Here is a 22686-nt window from a genome sequence, read left to right on the forward strand (position 1 = left end):
GGGCCTAACTTAATCAAGGATCTAGGGGCTGCCCTGAAGCATGCTACAAAGACCTTAAATGACTGAAAATTGAAACCTAATCCATGCAAGGTAACAACCCTAAGAGGTGTTACTTTCTAAATTGAACAAGTAAATTATTTGCCTAGGTATTGCTAGCCCAAGTTACTGTTTTTTTGAAGAAACGAGAAAAGAAATACCTAGAGAAAATGATATTAAATAACAAGTGTGAAAGAAATCCATACCTAGCTATCCACCATTTGCGTAGTTATTACTAGACCTTGATCCAATCCTTTAGCTTGCATACAAAAGTTCCAATCACGAAAAAATATTCTCACACAAAGGCCTCACAAAAAAGAAGAAGAAGTAAATCCTACACAATATTTGCTCCAAGAAAAAGAAATGCTCCACTATATCGTACTCAATAACAACCATTACAAATGAAGGAAGCCTCTTATTTATAAAGTTCTACAACCATTACAACTGAAGGAAGCCTCTTATTTATAAAGTTCTAAGTTGAACGACCTCACAATTAAAATAATAATCTCCATGTGATATGTTTGATGAGTCAAACAAATTCTAAATATGTTATGATGCTCTTGAACTGATTATCAAACAATAAATTAATCATTTCATGAGAGGATCAGTGAGCTAGGGCACATGTCTAGGAAGGCCTTTAACAAGTAATAATAGAATAATGTTCAAAAGAGATCCACCATGGGGAATGGTGCAAAGTAATTATAACTTATAACCATCTCACAAAAATAGTAAAATGTAACCTCCAACAAGTGTGTCCTCCAAGAATAGCCTGAGACCCTATCAAATGTGAATAAAAATAGTCTGCAAATAGCAAGTGGTCCACCAAGAGAAGGTGTGCCAAGAAAGAGACCAAGTCTAAGGAATCAAAGAAATAATATCCAAGAGATCACTCCATGCAAAGCTCAAACCATGTGAAGAATCTCCCAAAAATAGCAAGGGCACACTTCTTCTAGGTCAAATATCTATCATCAAGGCGAAAACATGCTGTGGATAGGTCTTATTCAAAGGTATAGGTGGACCTTCTAGTGGAGCACACCGCCTAGGAGAGAGTGCCAAGATGATGGACTCAACAAATGAATAGAAAAGTGGTTACATGAATATGAAAGTGGACAAGTGGATAGGGTGCATGTATAACATGGTTAAGGGCACACTTCTTCTAGGTCAAATATGCATCATCAAGGTGAAAACATAGTCTGAATAGGATTTATTGAAAGGTGTAGGTGAACCTTCTAGTGGAGCACACCACCTAGAAGAGAGTACCAAGAAGATGGAATCAACAAATGAATAGAAAAGTGGTTACATGAATATGAAAGTGGACAAGTGGATAGGACACATGCATAACTAACCCTCAATTGTTATAAACTTATATATGACCCACTCAATGATAACATTGGTAAGGTTCCTTATGTTGAAAAATACAGTGCAATGGATACAAGCACTACTTTTGAACTATGGTAATTACTTGCGAATATATATTATAGTTCTTTTATCTCCATCAAGCAATCACACATCAAAAATTCAACCAATAACCATGATAGGAAAGTAGAGATCACAATGTCCAAAACTTAGGATATGTGAGATCACGTGTAAGAGAGAGAGAGAGATATGTTAATGATAAGTGAATATGTAAAATGAAAAGTTTCAAGTGTATTTTATACTCAAGATACCCAAGAGATGTGTCTCTTTGTAAATTAGATCACGTCTCTTTGTAAATTAAATTCTAGTAAGTCTACACATTTACATTTTTACTCATATTTGTTAATGTTGAAGAACACATAAATAATGGTGGGCAGTAACTCCTGGTAAGTATATTTGTTTACATTTCGTTCCTTATCCGGTAGTAACTCCTAGTAAGTATATTTATTTACTTCTCGTTCCTTATCCCATCTTTTACGCAAATACTTGCTTAAATTATGGTGGGTAGTAACCTATAGTAAATATATTATTTACGTGAGTATAAGCTATTTTCAAGGATCTTAATTTTAGGTGGTTTTATTGATTTCCTTTCTTTTAATTTTCTTTCTTCTAATTTAAAATTTAATTTTCTTTCATGTTTTTACATGGTATTATAAATACATCAAGGATTATGAAGACCAACCACAATTGCATACTTCAACACTCCCTCTTAGTTAGGGAGGTATTCATAATGACTATCTAGATGTTTCCTGTATACATGAATTTTCTAAAAAGAAAGGCAAATCTCATCAATGGCATCTTTATCTAGGTTAATACCCTTGACCTGCATCAACATCATCATCAATATGTACCACAACCCAGGGTAGCTCTCCTAACCAATGGTACTTATAAGTTACAACTAGTCACCATGATCTGGTGGGCGCCTCACCTCATGGTACTCTGCCTAATTCAGGGTTGCCATCCCCATAGTCAATCCCAACGAAAACCCATCTCCCAAATCCAAAGGCCTCTCTCTAGGCCATGATGCTGAAGAGGCACCCACTCCACAAGTGTCCAAGCCTCAGAGACCATTCCTTTCAAGAATATTTGTCCCTCATGCTATCTCACCAACAGTCCGATTCATGCTCCTATTGTCACCAACAGTCTGAGCCATACCCCTGTTGTCCACCCATCAACAACTCAGGACAAGCTCTTATTGTTACCAACAGTCCGAGCCATACCCCTGTTATGCACCCATCAACAGTCCAAGCCAAGCTCCTGTCATTACCAACAGTCTGATCCATGCCCCTGTTGATGTCACATCAATGCTCCCTCTCACTGATAAAGGAGTTCTCCACTAGTCCAAGCTTGTCTCTGAAGTATACAAACTTTGCCCGAGACAGAGGCTTTGTGAGAATGTCAGTCATTTGCTCATTTGTGGAGATGTATTGAAGCTTTCCTGCTCCCTTCTACACCATGTCATGAACGTAGCGATACTGATACCAATTTGCTTCGACCTGCCATGCAGCTTTGACTATCATAAAATATCATGGTCGATTCCAACACCTACTCAAACATTCTAACAAGCAATTTCAGAAGCCAAACTGCTTCACAACAAACCGCACAGGCTACCATATATTCAGCTTCAACGGTACTAATTGCCACAGAAGTTTGTTTCTTGCTCATCCAAAAAATCATTGTTGAGCCCAAAAGCATCTGCCAGATGTACCCTTTCCATCAACAACAGTTTCATCCCAATCAGAGTCAAAGTATCCCAACAACCTAAGCTCATTGCCTGCCACATACTTCAAACAATAATTAGCAGTACCACAAGAGTATCCAGTGATCATACTTTGGCTTCATCTAATTTAATGTATTCACTGCAAAGCAAATATTCAAACCGAGTTCATTAGAGAATCAATCAACTGTCTATCATCATCAATCTTTTTGCAAAGAAGATTTCATCAGGCTTCATCAATTCAAGATCACATTCAGTGGCCAACTCCCTCTTAATCTAAGACATATTCTATTGTGATCATTTCGAGCTCCCTCTGAAGCTAACATAAGTTTTTCTATCTACCCCTTCTTTAGTACAACATATCATAGTTGCTCCACATGAGTCCTTAAGGGCCTTCTTAAATTATGAGACTTCTTCAAAGTCTTGACAACTAGAGCAAAAACATGATCTCCCTCTTACTCGGAGAATCTTCTATTCTCTCATCTCTAATCACAGACAGGAATATTTCAAATTTTCTTATTTTCCTGCTCCCTCTTAAGCTCAAATCTTCAAATCTCGATTCTGGGACAGATCCTTTTGTCACAAGCTTTGCTTCGTTCTTCCACTTCTTCTCCCTCTATTGCCAGAGCCATTGGCAACCTTCAATACGTACCTACAATCCTCACTAGGAGGCCATGGAAGAACAACTTTTGAGAAGAATGTTAGCTCCCTCTTGATCTTGGCCTTCTTGCATCAGCTTCATCCACAATGTCATCATGATGTCATATCTTCCTTACATGAACTAAGATTTCTATCTTCAATGGAAACGACCAATTCAAGATTTGTTGCTTGCTAGGGTTTACAAACCCTAGATTTTCAATTTCATAATCAAATGTTAGAATCCTAGAGTCGACATGCCCTTTCACATATCCAACATTGTCAATAATCAATCAAGAGAGTCCAATGATGATCTGTTTTTCTCTAAATCATTGAAGCAGTAATATTTTGTTCATAAGAGCTTGGCCTTCATTTCAATGTACAAAGAATAACTTCATCATTCTTAAACGGTAGATGGAATATATCTTTACTTCCATCAACACTTTCTCTACAATAAAACCTTCAATGTCTTTGGTCATTTGTGTCCTTGAACTGTCACAGTGCAGGGTTTGCAAATGACTCTATCAAGAAATCCTTAGAACTTCTAAGCTTGAAGAGAAGCCCAACCTTTCCTTTTGAACTCAATATATTTAAGCCAACTAAGTGTCCTTAAACGAATCATCTTTAGATTCTGCCAGGCTAATTGCCAAGCTTCTTCAATTCAACAACTTGATATTTTGGGCTTAAGTAATCTTATGATAACTTCCCCGTCTATTTCAAAAATATATCATCATGATTCCTAAGAGACAATTCAGCAAAAAAATTTCACTATAAGCAGGCTTTATTCAAAGGTATACCAAAACACACTCTCTCTAAACAAAGATTTGAGCAGTCCTCTCAGAGATCTGAGCAGCTCTCTCTAAATAGAGATCCGAGCAGCTCTCTCTAAATAGAGATCCGAGCAACTCTCTCAGAGATCCAAGCATGTTGGGAGGCACCAACTAGCCTCTACTAGACCATTCTCCCTAATTCCGGTCATAGTGCTTGACACAGGGATACCTTCCCTAATTCCAATCATAGTACTTGACACAAGAAAAATCTCTTTCCACCAGATCATTCTTCCTAATTTTGATCAATGTACTTGATACAGGGATAACATCCATAATTCCAATCAGAATACATGACACAGGAAGAATGTCTATCCATGATGCTATCTAATCCATCAAACCCTTCTCCCTAGTTCTAATCAATGTACTTGGCACAGGGATAACATCCCTAATTCCAGTCAAAGTACACGATATAGGGAGAAACCATATAAATGATGCAATCATCAGCCTTGCTTCCTCTCAACCAAGGAGGCAATTTCCACAAACCCAAGCTTGTCTCGAAGGTGCACAAACTTCCCTCTAGAAAGAGGCTTCGACAAAATATCAGCTACTATTCATCAGTGGAGATATACTCGAGCTTCATTGTACCTTTCAACTATCATCATACAATCCTGCAAGTAGTCTCTAAAGCCATACTACTTCTCAATTTGCAAATCCAGATGCAATATACTCGGCCTCTACGATACGGGTGACTTGCTCATTCATTATAACCAAGCCCAAACTCAAACTAAAAATGGGAACATAGTTTTAAAAACCTGAACCGGCGATCAAATCGGTCCACCTAATAAACCGGGTTTCAAACCGGGACTGGTCATATCTCAATGAATTGGTTTTTAAAAAAATACATGAACTAACTAATTTTTAACGAACAAAAAAAAAACTATTTTTATGATTTAAAACCATGATTCCAAACCAATAGAGACAAAATATGCAAAGTTTGCTCATTTATATACCATGTATAGGTGAATATCTCGAAATGGCACTAAGTGCAATACATATCATCGACAAAATACATAAGCAATGAGGCTCTAAATGGCCTATAAAGTCCAAAAACAATTCCACAAACTATGGGGCCATTGGCCTGCTACAAGACTACAAGTCTACTGGTACATATAAGTGATCAACATGATCATTCCTCATCATGATCAAATTCATCACCACTATTAGACACAGGATCATCAACAAGAGCTACATAAACATCATCTGGATCAGAGTCTGAGGATGCCTCAGCCTCATCTACAACCTCAGTTGTAGAACTGCCACCAATAACAATAGAAGTGGACCTAATGGAAGCATGAGTTGGTTGAGCTGCACGACTAGTGCCTTCTATTGGTCGTTTACCTTTGCTTGATGCGGCTACTAATTCTGGTTCTGATGGCACTACAAATCTACTTCATCCCGGCCCCCCAACACCATGTCAATATCAAAATCAGCATCAAACTCAGGATCTTTAGTCTCCACCACCCATTCTGATGTTGGATCAATATCGTCCAACACAATGGGGTCTAGATCAAGTCTTTTGTTCATCATTTAGTTGCACCTTAGTCGAAGGTTGTACTGCACGAAGACAAGATCATTTAACCGTTTTTGTTCCAAACAAATTCTCTTCTTCGTGTGTATGCACTCAAAAACAGACCAATTGCGCACACAACCTGAAGCACTACAAGTTTGGCTAAGCAATCTAACTGCAAACTTTTGCAATTGAGGACATTGGCCGCCAAATGACTCCCACCAATGTGCTACGAAGAAAAAGGCAGTAATTAGTATCTTAGTTCATTTCATTACTTATTTGCAAGTATTTACAGATAATTTGAATTGTAAATTTGCAAACAATTGAACTTTAAAAGAAAAACAAATTGGAATTGCTTCCCTGGTTAATCCACATCCCTTGCCATCTTTGCCAAAGGTACCAACTGCCATACTGAAACGAGTAAGTTGTCTATGTATTTCCAACTAGTCTGCATGGTTAGGGACCATGCGCTCCAAGCAATCATACAATCCATCTCTGACCTCCCCAACCTACAGATCTCCTAGCCAAGCTTTATAATGATACTTTGGGTTCAAAAAATACCTAACTGCATGTATAGGACGATGGAGTTGATTGTTCCATCTGTTATCAATGATCTCCCATATACGCCCATATTTAGCTAACTTATCCTTGTAATTTGCTCATATCTACTCCTTTGCCTGATCCATAGCCTCATAAATGTAGCCCATGGCCAATTTTTCCCCATCCACCATCCGTAGCAGCGTAATAAGGGGCTCGGTAAGTTTCACAAGCTCTGCAGACCTTTTCCAAAAATAATTGTCAAAAACTTTCTTTTTGGTGTGTTTGCCATCTTGTCTGCGAGGCCACCGAGATTCAGTCCAATCATCAGAAGAAAACATTTTCTACAAGTTTTTTGTTGAGAATTGAGACATTATAATGTGAGGAAGTGAGTTGCAAATCTCGTAATTGCAAGCCTAACAAGCTCTTTGCCCCCAGTGTTTTTCCTCATTAGAGTCAATACCCATGAGTGGTTGTACATGTATTTTGTAATGCACTTGGCATGCTCTACAGTGTTTTTTACCCACTCCACTTTGCCTATGTCCTCAAGCATGAGGTCTATGCAATGTGCAACAGATGGAGTCCAAAATATGGTCTTATATTTGGACTCAAGCATCTTTCTAGCAAGAACATAGTTTGAGGCATTATCTGTGATGACCTACACAACATTCTGCTCCCCCCTTCCTCAACAATCTCATCCAAAAGCTCAAATAGAAGGGTTGTATCAACTAATTTCAAAAACACAGTTCCTTGAGGACAAGAAATAAGGAAATTAATGATAGTGCTTTTCTTTCCATCGATCCATCCATCTGACATGATGGAACAACCTGTTTTGAGCCATGACTCTTTATACTCAGTGAAATACTCATCAATGGAAGAAATATTTTTTGCAAAAGAGCTCCCCTCAAGTCATGCATAGTAGGGCCTTTGAAGCCCTTTCCTACAGCGATAACAAAGTACCACATAGCTTGGTAATAAGCTGAGCGAGCAGCATTAAATGGGGTATCTGCATCATACCACCATCTCGCAATGTATTGAAAAGAAGATTCTTTGCATTTTTTTCCAATGTTCATCCAAAGTGGGTTGACAACTTAGTTGGAAGGAAGTGGAATTAGCAAAGGAAATGGTGGCAGAGGATGAGAAATAACTCTGGATGTCTGTCCTCTTTGTTCCTTTAGATTGTTAGATTTGATGATAAGACCCAAGAGCAGGAGGAACATAGTAAAAGGGGCATTGGTGGAAGGGATAGAAGAGCAGTCTTGAATCTCAAAATCATCATACCCACTCTCTTTCATGGCTTGTAATATTTCCCTCTTCCTTGCAATTTCTTCTTGGATAGCCTTCTCCCTAGCCTTATTCTCCTCAAACTTCTCAAACTTGGCAAGATATTCTGCCCTAACAAGACCTAACACTTCCTTTGGTGCTTCACATGGCTTTACTTGGCCTCTTATCCCAACCAAGTGTTTTTTCAACCTGAGAATACCCCCACCTCCAATAGATTTATTACAAAATTTGCATATCATTTTTCCATCAATCACATCACAATGAGCCCATGCAGTGTCCTTGGCTTTTGGAGCCATGGTGACTAGAAATAATTGAAATTTGCAAATAAATCTGCCAATTAAAAAAAAATGCAGCTAAGAAAAATGGAAAACCTAAGATAAATTTAGGAAAAAATGCATATTTAGCCTACAAAATTTGATAGCATAGAACTAGAGATTTGATAGCATAGAACACATAAAAAATTAAATACATGGACAACAATGAAATATGGAATTTTTCAAGTGAAAATCCTTACCTGGAAATGCAAACTAGCTTCCTTAGCCTCCTCTTGAAGATGCCAACTCTACTAACAGCTCCAAACTATCTCCAAAATAGCTCCAAGTCCAACTCCAAGCCCCCACAATGACTACTTCAGCAAAAACTCAACACTCTCCAAGCTCCCAAACTCACAAAAACTCCAAATGAAATGTGTGAGGGAACTGAGGGGGGTGACCTTTTATTGGCTTTGAGAGGGTGTTTTTGGAGGGAAACAACCCTTAGTTTCCCTCCAAACCACCTAAGAAGCTTCCAAAAACTGGTTCAGTGGGTTAGCGGCGGCCGTGGCAATGAACTAGCTAGTTTATGACGGAATTGGCCGGTTTACCCATAAACTGGTTGGTTCTGTCATAAACTGGTCGGTTAGGTCTGGTTTTTGTGAAAAAAAACGGAGAAATGGTAGCATAAACCCAATTTTGTGGCCGGTTTAGCTAGATTTGCCAGTGAACCGGCCAGTTTGACCGGTTTCCGATTTATGCCAGTCGGTTTTTGAAACTATGTCTGGGAATCCTTGCAGCTTCAGAGGATCCATCATCACAAATGTACAAATGGTCGGTCTCATTCCTAAGGTTTCTTGGACTCTAGCAAAGAATGATTTAGGGGATTGACCTTGATCTATCTTCTTTGATCCTGAAGCGAGCAATTCAAATTAGTGCTTCCTACAGAGTTGCTTACTCATATATGTGGAAAAATGTAACTACGTTTGATCTTCATAATGACAGATGTAATCATGATTTTATGTATTTGATGTAATGAGAAAAATAAATTTATTATTATTGATTTTGACGCATGGGTTTCATGCTCAAGAGAATTTATTTTTAGGTTAAGCTCCCATTTAGAGCTTTTAGGGCTTGTCATTGAATCTACAAGTCTAGGGAGTCATTGTCATGTATGAAGGACCCTTCTTGGGCATGTTATGTATTCTAAGAAAATTATTTGAGTCAAAGTAACCCTCCAAGATGAAGTCAAGGGCTATCAATCAAGTCGGCTACTCTAGCAACAAGTTGGCCTTAAACAGTGACAAATCGGCCTTATTTCAAGGGACAAGAAGCCTATATAAGGAAGCACTCGACCTCTCTCAAAGACACACTTCTCACACTTGTCATTCGATCACGAGAAGGAGAAAAGGAGCGATGAAGGGAAGGACGAATTTCTAAATTAAAATTTGGGTTATTTTCTCTCCACACCTAAGTTGCACGAAACGTCGAAACCTCTAGAAGTTTCCGAAACGAGGACAGCTCGAAACACGACCCCCGAAAAATGGAAACGTGGCCGAAACATCATATATCTATATATATATATATATATATATATATATATATATATAATTTATAATTTATAACACATTATTTTGCAAGAAAAGAAAGAATGAGACATATAAATGACATTTTAGAATGAAATCCAAATTTATATTAACTCCAAGTCTCCAACAGATGATTACATGATGCAAATATCCAAAATTAGCCTTTATAGATGAGGCTTTACATTATGTGCTAAAACTGAAATAAAACATGAACTAAAGACAATCATGGCTACATCAACATATCATTACTAATACAACTCCTCATCCTCATCAGCAAAGATAGAACAAGATGCTTGTTCAACAGAAGAGGCAACTCTACTAGTGCTTCTAGATGCACTTGCATCACCACTGGCAGAAATATCAAGAGAAAAAGGAGAGAGCTCTAAATCTGAACATTATGCATCCACATCCCATTCTTTATGAGGTCCACTTGTATATTCTTCACCCCTACGAGACACAAGGCGTAGGTTTGAATGCACATATACAAGATCCTCTGCCTTCTACGATCCCAACCTGTTGCGCTTCACACTATGAATGATACTGTAGGTGCTCCAATTCCGTTCTGTTGATGAAGAGCTTGCCACTTGTGATAGGATATGAGTGGAAAGACTTTGCAAATGAGCACCACTTGCCCCATTACAAGTCCACCACTTAACTGGATCCATGGTCCTCCTCTCATCCAAAGCTGATATGTCTACAAAATCCTCTAATTCAGCGGCAAAACATGCAAATTCTTGCCTTACATCAATTTGTAAAGAAGCTGGAAATATCCTCTGAAAGGCTTTCTTCACTCCATTGGCCACCTCCTTGTCCTTATGTGGAGCCTTCCTCTTCCCATTGCTTTCAGCAATGAATTCTTCATCATAAAATTTTGGATTCAGAGCATGTGCCAAAGTGTGCAATGGAGTGTTGAAGCCATTCCACCTGGTAACAATAATGGACCTCACCTGTTGCGCTTCACACTATGAATGAAACTGTAGGTGCTCCAATTTCGTTCTGCTAATGAAGAGCTTGCCACTCGTGATAGGATATGAGTGGCAAGACTTCGCAAATGAACACCACTTGTCCCATTACAAGTCCACCACTTAACTGGGTCCATGGTCCTCCTCTCATCCAAAGCTGATATGTCTACAAAATCCTCTAATCCAACAGCAAAACAAGCAAATTCTTGCCTTACATCAGTTTGTAAAGAAGTTGGAAATATCCTTTGAAAGGTTTTCTTCACTCCATTGGCCACCTCCTTGTCCTTATGTGGAACCTTCCTCTTCCCATTGCTTTCAGCAATGAATTCTTCATCATAAAATTTTGGATTTAGAGCATGTGCCAAAGTGTGCAATGGAGTGTTGAAGCCATTCCACCTAGTAACAATAATGGACCTCACTTGTTCAGCAAAAATCAAAATCCACAAAAAAAAGAGTGGGAGCCTCCTGTGAAATAATTTCCACAGTTTTTTCAACCATGGTATCCATTGCATCATAAACCTCTCCTAAGAAAGGTTTCTCTGTGTCTGCAACTCGAAGAAGATTAAATGCAGGCGATGTGAACTTGAGCAAGAAATCAATCTTGCTCCACCAATATTCATCAACCAACACCCTCCTCACCATACTTCCTTGCTCTAAATCTGCTTGTCTCCACTCAGCCCAAGTTGGACCCACCAACATACTCATTAATGCATTTTTAACATCAACAAGGCGACGCAACATGATGAAGTTTGAGGCATACAATGTCTCAACAACTCCAATTTGGAGTATTCTCAATATAATGCTTGAGATTGGTGGTGGTTGGTGATGAATTTTATAATCTCCCTAGCCTGCCCTTAATCCATTTTGTTTTTGCCTCAATCTCTTCTAAAATTAGATTCAAATTGTGGACAATGCAAGGAGTCCAAAATATGTGATTGTATCTACTCTCAACAATCAAGCTTGCAGCTTTGCAAACAGGTGCATTATCTGTGATAACTTGCACCACATTTTCTGAGCCTACTTGTTCAATAGCAGAAATTAAAATATCAGCAATGAACTTACTATCCTTTATCTCACCCGAACAATCTTCTGCTTTGATGAACATGGCTCCTTTTGGTGATGATGCAATGACATTAATCAAAGGCCTGCGTCTTGTATTAGTCCAGCCATTTGAGATAATAGAAACCCCTGTACTACCCCATGAGGTACGAATTGGTTTGAGAACATCATCAAGAAGTTGCCTCTCTTTCTTCAGCAAAATTGTTCTGACTTTTTCATAGTTTGGGCCTTTGTAACCTTGAGGAGCTTTGTTAATCGCTCTCACCAAATCCTGCCAATATGGGGATCGAACCACATTAAAGGGGATGCCACAAGCAAAGATGGCCCTTGCCACTCTTGAGTCAGCTTCTTCTCTCCCTTGACTATCAAGCATTTTCACCAATCTGCTGTCTTGAATTGGAGTTGATGGCTTTGATAACTCAACTACTTCTAGTGCCCTCCTCTTTCTTACTACTTGAACAATCCTTGGGTCAACGCTATCAAACATGCGAGGATTGGTAGTGCCCATGCCGATTTTGCTTCTTTGATCCTTCAACCTTTGAGCATCATCGCTCTCTTTCTTGAATCTAGCCCTCACCTCTGCATTTTTGGTATGTGCACACACATCAATACCCTTTATCTCTTCATGCAAAATGTGAGCCTTCACTCTTGTGTAAGAACCCTTGAAGGTCTTTTCATTTTTGCACAAATTGCACTTCCATTCCCATGTACCACCAGAACCCATCTGCTTCACTTTGGTAACATACTTCCATAGAGGATAATATTCTTGTTGCCTGCTTGCTTGAGTGGCTTTAGGGGCACTTGAAACACAACTTTGAGAAGCCATGATTGCTGCAAAATTACAATAATACAAAATGAAAAACTCACCCAATCTAAAGGCACTTGAAACACTACTTTGAGAAGCCATGAATGATGCAAAATTAGGAAATGAAAACTCACCCAACTAGTTGTTGTCCACACTCTTCCTCTTGCTGCCCACGCTCCAAAACACAAACAAACTCCTTGTTGCTGCTATAGGAAGCTCTTCTTGCAAAACAATGTGTGAGAAATGAGTGAATGGAGTGCCTTTTTAAAGAAAAGAAGAGGCTCATAGGGTTTCTAGAGAGTTCTATTCTTCTCATCTTCTAGAGAATTCCATTTGTAATTTATTTATTAAATTTAGCTAACAGCCACATAAAAATTAATTTATTAGTGTGTTTTGGTGTTAGATGGGGCCCACGCCCTCTTTCCACAAGTTGAGATGGCCAAAAAAGGCTTAAAAAAAATTCATTTCTTTTCCACCGTTGAAACTCGACATGTTGCATCGAAACGTCATCGGTCATACCGTCCAGCGTTTCGAAACCGTGAAATGTCGTGCAGTACTACCAGCGACGTTTCAAAACCGTTTCGGCATTTCAAGGCGTCCCAGGTACTGGTACGCCACTAAAATCAGCGTTTCCTCCAACATAGCTCCACACATGCGAGGAAACTAGAGCACACTCTATTGTTGCAAATCATAAATCTAGTCACCTCAAGAAGACCAAATTAAGGCAAGGAAATGATCCATCTGGCAAGCCAAATTCACTAAGAAACTAGCCCAAGTCTAGCGAAGGAGAAAGAGGGCTAAAAGAGCCCTAATCTAGTCACATGTGCGAAAAGGGCAGTAAACTTCAAGGGGCCGAGAATGAAGGAAGGTCAAAAGGTTCAAACAAGGATTGCGGGGTCGAAGGTTAAGGACGAAGCAGAATCAAAGAAGAAATTGACTTTGACTTGAAGCAAGGATTGACTTGATCTTGGAGGAGTTGTAAGTCAAGGGTCTAGGTATTGTGTTAAACACACACATGGCAAAGACAAAATAGGAAAGATAAACATGAGATTGTATTTCTTATTCACAATGATACATATTTATAATACATAGGAGTGACCCTTGGTTTCATACTCCAAGTGGTCCCTTGGACTCCTTTTGGTTGTTCAGCTTCCACACCAACCCTTAGAGGATTAGGTGTCCAACATTCCCCCCTTAATCCGAAGGGTTGTGCATGAGTCCAAGAAGAGAGCTGTAATACAAAACGTGCAAAAATGCATGGCAGCACTAGACTAAATGTGCTCTCTGAAATGTTGGTATAAGGGAGGTGGTTTAAGAATGACCACCAACACTGGAACACTTAGTGCAGTTCCCAGAACTCTTCCAAGTCTGGTATGAAGCTCAAGTCTTCTGCTAGAGGAAGTGCTCCTGATGTTTTGAAGAGGGAAACCTTCAACCATGAAAGGGAGGTCACACCTCGCATAAAAGGGAGAACCTCAACCTGAGAAGGGAGGTCTCAACATGTGATGGTTTAAGGATGACCAACAACTCTGGAGTCTGGAATGCTTAATCCAATTCCTGGAACTCTTCCAAAACTAGCAAGAAGCTGAAGTCTTTTGCTAGAGGAAGTGTCCCCAATTCTTTGAAGAGGTAGCACCGATTGAAGGCATGCTCAGGGGCATCTTTGTCTCTGGCTACAACTCTGAATCTGGTATGGCAGGTTGTGGCTCAGGCTCATTTGATGTGGCTTTGAAGCTTATAAATGACTATCATTTCCCCCCCTGTCAGATAAAGGTGAGAAGATGAAGAGATCTCAACTGCAAGACTTTTCAATATTCGAGAACAAATCCTGTTGTATGAGCGAAATATCTTCTTGGTTGTTGAAGCCCATTGCCAAGAAGCAATCCATCCAAGATGAATCATTGTTCTTGCAGGATGTTTGTTTTTGAAGCATCTGTTTGAAGAATGATTGGTTTTATGACAGTGCTTACATGGATGAAGATCAAAACAGTGATCTTTCATATGGCCAACTCGGTCACAGTGTTGGCATTTCACAATCTGTTGTTGTTGCTGTGGAAGAGGGGCAAAAGTTAAAGGTGAACTGTCATGAAGGAATCCAGCACTCTGAAACTGGATGGACTTTGAGTAATCTGGAATATGAAAGGACACATCCTTCTCATATCCAAGACCTGTTCTGTGCTTGTTATGGACAAGCTCTTCCCAAGGTCTGATGATTGGCTTGGGAAGTGTAGGCTGGACTTCTAAATCTGCATTCACATCTGCTCTTGAATCAACCTCAACTTTACTGTCTTGATTAGTTTTTGCATGTTGATGGGAGTTTGTGTCAATGTTTTGAACAGAAACAAGTTCAGAATGATGACTATACTTCTGTAATTCTTCCTGCTGCAGTTGAGATTCAAGCTGCAAAAAATCAATCTGTTCTTGTGCATTTTGCAGAGAGGTTTGAATATCTGTGAGAGTGTCTTTGCTGACTTTAAGTGTGCTTTCAATAGTAGACATAATTAGAGTTCTCAATAACTCTAATAAAGTGGTAATTTTAGCCATTTTATAAACAACTCAAACTCAACAAAAAAGAGATTCAAAAAACTTGGATGCTTGAGCTTGTTATACTGCCTCACAATAATGACCAAGGGAAACTCCAAAAAAATCAAGCTCGATGTGCCCAAAACATGAGTGAGACTTTGATGGTGACTGCAATTTTTTTTTTTTTGAAAGACTTCCAACTAAAGAATTCCCAAAGGACAAGCCCTACTACTCAAATTATGGATGACCCAACTCAGAATACAAAACTAACTTGGAATTTTAGCAAAGGGATAAATAACTAGCTCCAAATACTCTCTTTAATGAAGAATTCTTGTAAAAACCATATACAGAAACAATACCGAAAACTGAAATCTTCAGGGACTAATGCAGTTTGTTTTAACAAAATATACCCAGCGCTGAATGTGGGCAAATTGTACCAAGAATCTGAAATTTTATGAGGTAGTTGAATTCCCAGGGATCCTCTGACAATCTGTCTTGACAAGGAAATAATCCTCCCCTTTCTTAGGTTGTGCAACATGACCATATCTAATGCAAGGTTTCTCAAACTTCTCGTGTCTAAGCTCCTAGTCGATCAAAGAAGCCAGAGGAACCAAGTGCTACCATGTTGGCTGGAGTGAAATTGGAAGTGATGACACCTGCTACAAACACTCCGGATGAAGGGCACACTGCTGTCGACTTTCAAATGCCACCCATTTGTTCTCCGGATGTTCGGCCTAGCAGACCTATAGATACAACAACTGTGATTTCTGAGCAGTTGTTTAGCGTCCTTGCGAGTTCTGGGGTTATCAACTTAAAGGAACTATCAATACCAAAGGGACAAGCAGCTTGGATGGCATACTTGGATATATACTATCTCGATGTCGATGGTGCTCTGTTTGATGTTGCTTTGCTTGCAACTATTGGTGCCTTTGCACACTTGCGGTTTCCAGCTATTTCTACGACAACAGACAGTGGTAAGAGCGACCACTAACTTGAGAATTTGATGAAGTATATTGTCATACCGCTCCTTCAAACTCACCCACAGAGCATTAACTTCTTGTTTAACTACATTGTAATATATTTGCAGGTGTTTCTATGCATGTACGTTGTCCTTGAGAGATCTGCACTTCCAGCGTCTAGCGAATTCCTTCGCTTGGCATTCGATCTATAAGATTCTGAAATGCCAATGGCAATGAAACTTCAATACGCTCAGCAATTATTCCTTGTACATTCCAATCATGGTTCAGATTAGCAGTGCACAAGTCAAAATGTTTTTCTAGAATTATATTGGCCGCAAAGGATCGTTGATTTGTTGAGCAAGGGTACTTCATTAAATGTCCTCCTGAATTCTGGTTAGGGCAACAAATTCCGTTTCAAAGATGTGCCTTCAAACTTCAGTGAGAAAATTTCTGCAATATATCTTGAATCCCTCAGTCATAACCACGTTCTGGTCTTCAAACATCCCAGCGTATACCTTTGACGAATGCATAAAACAATAACCCAAAAGAGTCAAGCCAAAATAGATTCGACCTCCCAGTAAGACATTTAGTACTCTACTTAGGCCACAGAAAGATTATCTCTCAGAATAGTGCTTTATTTCTATCAGTGAAAAAAACCCAGAAACCTTCAAAAAATTTCGACCTCCTAAAATAATAATCATGTTGCACAAAGCCGGTATTTCCAAAATGGAGGTGTCATATTCAATCAACAAAGAGAACAGATTTACAAATATACAAACAACTTACGGATCCAAACAGAAAAGAAAATGATCCGATCCATAGAAGAAATATCACTGCAAAAAGCGGCGACCGAGCTGATTTCCACATAGCTGGAAGACTGTATTCCATTTGAATCAGTTGCATGTCAAGCTACAGAAATATTCAACAGAGCCATTCATTCATGCGCAGAGAATCACCATCGTTCAGAGTCAGGAATTTGTGCTAGCAGAAGGCAGATGTGTCAGGCGCGTTTTTTTCTATTTGAGTCAGTGGATAGAGAACCCAGCACAAATCTAGCTAAGAGAGGTCAGCCGAACAGTGTGCAGCATGAAATAGGCATGCACATAATAATGGAAGTTCTATCAGCACGCATGCAGAATTGACATGCACAGAGAGACCACAATTAGTGGCTCAAATTTGAGCAGGGCAGAAATTCGCCTGCAGCTCTTATACCATGTTAAACACACACATGGCAGAGACAAAATAGGAAAGATAAACATGAGATTGTATTTCTTATTCACAATGATACATATTTATAATACATAGGAGTGACCCTTGGTTTCATATTCCAAGTGGTCCCTTGGACTCCTTTTCGTTGTTCAGCTTCCACACCAACCCTTAGAGGATTAGGTGTCCAACAATTTGGAATTCATCAATTGAAGATTCTATAAGAAGAAGAATTTGGTGGGTTTTCCTCTCAAGATTCAAGAGGTTTTGGCCCTGGATAATAGCGTATATCTTGTGTCCGTTGTCTCATTGTTCATTATGTTTTGGTAGTTTTTGATGAAAAGAACACAACAATAATAAAGCTAAAGAACAATATAATCAAGAAAAATAAAAGTCTTCACAAGCAATTATCATAAGTAAGAGAAATCACCTAAATTGTTGCCCCTAGATTTCTCAACAATATATCTCGAGCATAAGAACTTCTTTAGTGCATTAATCAATGTCCTACCTTGTTGTGAACTTATGTCCTAGACATATCACAAACCACAAGTATTGTAAGTTGGCCCCTTATTATCGCCATTCTAGATTTTGAGGCCATAACTTTTGGAACAAAAATATCATGTTTATGCTAGATCTAAACCCTAATCTAAGGTGCCTTGATCATTAGCTTTGCTGGCAAACAGAGGTCAACTCATTTCCTCGCATAGGATTTATATGTGATCTTCAACTTCCTTGCTTCACCAAAGCTTTGATACCATGTTGAAAAACAGAATTCAATGCATAAAATCATTATTTCTTAACTATGGTAATTATTTGTGAATATATATTATAGATCTTTTATCTTCATCAAGCAATCACACTTTCAAAATTCAACCAATAACCATGGAAGGAAAAAAGTAGAGATCACAATGTCCAAAACCTAGGATATGTGAGATCACGTGTGTAAGTGTTAAAATTGGCAACTAGGGCCAAACTCCATGTGGGTCATCTTATTTATGACAGCTAATATTTTTCTTGGATCCCTCTCATCGAGAGGTGTAAGATCGATCTAAAGATCATCCGATTCTGATAAGTATTCATGGAGATATGAATTTATTTGTGTTATACGACAATTCGTCAAGGTCGGCCAGCAACCAAATAAACCCCACAAGTGCTCAACGTTTTAGTATTAAAGGAGATGACTTGAGAGTCATTTCTTACACACACTTCTATCTTGATTTCTCTCCACTTGTCTTGGGTTTTAGTGGAAGGGAAATCTAGGAGTGGACGCCCTAGACGTTGGAGGAAAGAAGACTAAGCGAACTACCCTAAAGGAGATGCCCTAGCCCTAGACGTTGTCAAAGAAGAAGTCAAAGACGTTGTCAAAGAATTAGTCAAAAACGCTGTCAAGGAAGCATGCCCTAGACGCAGTCCTGGAGGAATCTTATCACAGCTAAGAGAGGCCCTAACGTTGTCCAAAAGGCAGCCCTAAACGCAGTCTAAGAGAGGCCCTAACGTTGTCCAAAAGGCAGCCCTAGACGCAGTCTAAGAGAGGCCCTAACGTTGTCCAAAAGGCAACCCTAAATGTCGTCCAAAAGGCAGCCCTAGAAGCAGTCTAAGAGCAGCCCTAAATGCAATCTAAAGGGCAGCCCTAAACATTGTCTAAAGGTAGCCCTAACGCAGTCTAAAGGGAGCCCTAACGCTAACCTACGGTGCCCTAGATGCAGGCCTAATACAGTTGAAAAGGTGGGCTATAGGTGACCCTCAAAACAGGGACAGCATGAGAGTTTGAGGACTCAAACATGCCCAGGACAGCAATGCTAATAATTGGGACAGCAGCAAGACATGGTGTTGCAATAGCAATTGGGACAGCAGCAAGACATGGTGTTGCAATAGCAATTGGGACAGCAATGACAGTGATGGGACAACAGCATACTATGATGGGACAGCAATGACATTGATGGGACAACAGCATACTATGATGGGACAGCAATGACATTGATGGGACAACAGCATACTATGATGGGACAGCAACATACTATGATAGGACAGCAATGCTAATAATAGGGACAGCAGCAAGACATGGTGCTGCAATAGCAATTGGAACAGCAATGACATTAATGGGACAACAGCATACTATGATGGGACAGCAATGACATTGATGGGACAACAACATACTATGATGGGACAGCAAGCTAACATGGAATGGCTATGTCACTAATAGTGGGACAGCAGTATGCCACATAGGACAGCAGTGGCTAGCATAGTGCAACAATGGCACATGGGACAGTAGTGCAGCATAAGGTGCAGCAGTATGATGTGTACAGCATGGTCATGAGGTCCAACATTAGCGCCACATCTTGTGTCCTCTTGTCTTGGCCTGTCTTCTGCGATTTATGTTTATGTTCTATCTGCAGTTTACTTTAATGCTGATGTGATTGCTAATCTGGAAAAGATATTGAGCTAACTGTGAAAATTGAAATAAATTGCTCTAAGCATAGAACATACCTAAAATTTAACAGTAAGAGAGAGAGATATGTGAGTGATAAGTGAATGTGTAAAATGAAAAGTTTCAAGTGTATTTTATACTCAAGATACCCAAGAGACATGTCTCTTTGTAAATTAGATCACGTCTCTTTGTAAATTAAATTCTAGTAAGTCTGCACATTTACATTTTTACTCATATTTGTTAAAGTGTTGAACAACACGTAAATAATGGTGGGCAATAACTCCCAGTAAGAATATTTATTTTACATCTTGTTCCTTATCCCATCTGTTATGCAAATACTTGCTTAAATTATGGTAGGTAGTAACTTATGGTAAATATGTTACTTACATGAGTATGAGATTTTTTCAAGGATCTTAATTTTAGGTGGTTTTGTTGATTTCCTTTCTTTTAATTTTCTTTCTTCTAATTTAAGATTTAATTTTCTTTTGTCTTTTACATAGTATTATAAATACATCAAGGATTATGAAGACCGACCATAGCTACATTCTTCAACACTTTACAACCTTTTGTTCTCATCCTTTGACCTTTGGTCAATAATTTGGTTCAATTTGACCGTTTAGGGCACTCATTTGGGGTATTTCCTTCCTCCGTGGGTCTAAATTTGAGCACAAGCCCTTGATTATGTTCATAATTAATTAGGATGCATTATTATGGGTCCCTAATAGTCCAAATCCATTTGGATTTACTGTTTATGGGGTCAAATGAGTCAGATCTTCCTAAACCTTTCTTGGTCTCAAGGTGCTAAGTGAATCATGACTTTTGCAATCACCTTCAACTATATTGCGTCACACAAAACAAGGGCCCTGTGGTTGGGGAATTCCCCATAGTATAAACATAGAGACTTGCGGTATGAGGTCGAACTGTATGGTTTAACTTTTCCATACAAATCGTTCTCTCTAATGGTTAGCATAACATTCACCTATGCCTTAGGGTTGATAGGTTGCCTATTTATACCAATCAATTTCTCTTTGTAACTGTCTTCGACTTCTCATCTTTATCTCTGAATATCTTGTAGATACACACTTGGATTGGTCTCAAATCTTGATCTCGCTTTCTAGTTACTCTTTGACACTCTTGGGTTGCTTACATCTTTTATCTCCACAACCTCTATAAGGATCTCTCGCTAATAGTTTGACTCCAACCAGAAAGGCTTATTGCTTCATCCTAAGATATCTCCATAGGCTTTGTTCTCTCATACCCTAGATGATTCAACTCCTCCACCTCAAGGGAGGTTCCAACACAAGTAGAAGTAGGGTGACACTTTCAATTACCATTCAACACTTCGTTGTTACATTATTTTGTATGGTATATCTAGTGTTATATTTTTCATTGTATTGGAGATTGGACACAAGTATCTTTCATAAGGAGATCGAGCTATGTGTGGAGGTTCATTTAGGAGGTGGAACACTCTCTTAGAGGCCCATCACAGCTCTCACCTTCAACATTAGAAGCTTTAACACCTACAGTGGCACTCATCAAGTGAATTCTTTCCTTTTTCGCTCTTTGATTTCATCTTCAGCATTTAGGTTAGTTAGCTCATCAAAGGAATTGCGGAGAATAACCTTATGTAAGTTACTTTTCTTCATTTAATTGTTGGTATCACTTGGTTATTGTTGAGACCTAATTAAAATACCATAATTAACATACATCCCTAGATAACTAATCAAGAGTACAGCCCTAATTAATCTAGTGACCTTCATCCCTTCTTTTATCTATCTATCTATCTATCTATCTAAATCTGTTAGAAAGTGATTTAGATTTCTGTTCATTCCTGGCTGGAAAGTTTTGCGAAGTTCTGCATTTAACCTAAGTGGAAGAAAAGTAATTTATAGGCTTTAATCAAAATAGGTATGTAATAACTAGTGATTGCCGAGTATACGTGACCCCGAGACTGAGACTTGTGGGAAAGGGGGGTGAAGAAACTCCTAATTTCTGCATTTTTTTGCTTTCAATGTAATTAACTAAATTTCATTGCATGTATCAGCCAGCCCATTAAAAGCCTTCGAGTATTCTAGATTACGACATTTCCTGTATACATAAAGTGACAACAGGCAGGCACTATAGTTTTTCATAATTTCGTTATAACTGTCCAAAACGCAATCAGGTTGCCCACTCTGAAAAGAAAAAGAAGAGGGAATTTTATGTAAGAGTAGTAGGTACGTAAGTATGCGGTACCTTTGAAATCAGCCAGGCTTGCTCCATTCGCTTCACAAACTGCCATGAATTTTCGTGCGCGCTGTCAGAGGAATCCACCACCACAGCCCTTATCCGCCCAACTCTACTATTTATTATTGCTTTTCTAGGGTTTCTTCTCTGATAAATAATTCTTGCCATAGATATAGAAAACCTCAAAGCGGTATGGCCATGGCTTATATGACGACCCAATTCTGCAGTGGGAGTCGATGACGATGATGCTAATATCATGCCTCTCCTAAAATTACAGGGAACAGTAACAATCATGGATGGTGATAATGATGATGCCGCCATAATTTGCCCCTAACACAGAAAAAAGTACAATTTGATGTGGGAATTCAAATCGAGACATATGTCGACCCAACAACACATTTGGGGCAGAGAATAGATCTTACACGGAATTTGTGATATGCCCCTCTCTTGCCAAATCATTATCATTAGCATCATCCATTTTATGATCAAATAAGCAATCTCTGTGAATATGTTAGAGAGGAGAACACCTAATTTCATTATTATGTTATACCTAACATTAATGATGAAGAAACAAAACCTTTATTAAAGATATCCTAAAGAAGGTTTATTACGTAGATTTCAAGGTTACTTCAATGGGTTTTGAAGTCAAACATGCATACTCTCTCTTGAAGGGGATGTTCTGAAGGTTTGATTCTCTTGTTTTTGTTTTTTTTGCTTT

General features: G+C 38.9%; 1 protein-coding gene across 1 annotated transcript in view; it reads right to left on the reverse strand.

The window, feature by feature from the left end:
- The window catches only part of LOC149141794 (uncharacterized), a 41560-nt gene extending 19077 nt beyond the window's left edge, over positions 1–22483 (reverse strand). Inside the window, exon 1 of the mRNA XM_089448094.1 lies at positions 21978–22483. Within this exon, the coding sequence (XP_089304220.1) occupies positions 21978–22289 (312 nt within the window). The 5' untranslated portion in view covers positions 22290–22483. The remainder of the gene's footprint in view (positions 1–21977) is intronic.
- Positions 22484–22686: the final 203 nt, after the last annotated feature.

Source organism: Pinus tabuliformis, chromosome X (genome assembly GCF_031772625.1).
Source record: "Pinus tabuliformis cultivar Carrire ecotype Pingquan chromosome X, CPIR1, whole genome shotgun sequence".
Taxonomy (NCBI): domain Eukaryota; kingdom Viridiplantae; phylum Streptophyta; class Pinopsida; order Pinales; family Pinaceae; genus Pinus; species Pinus tabuliformis.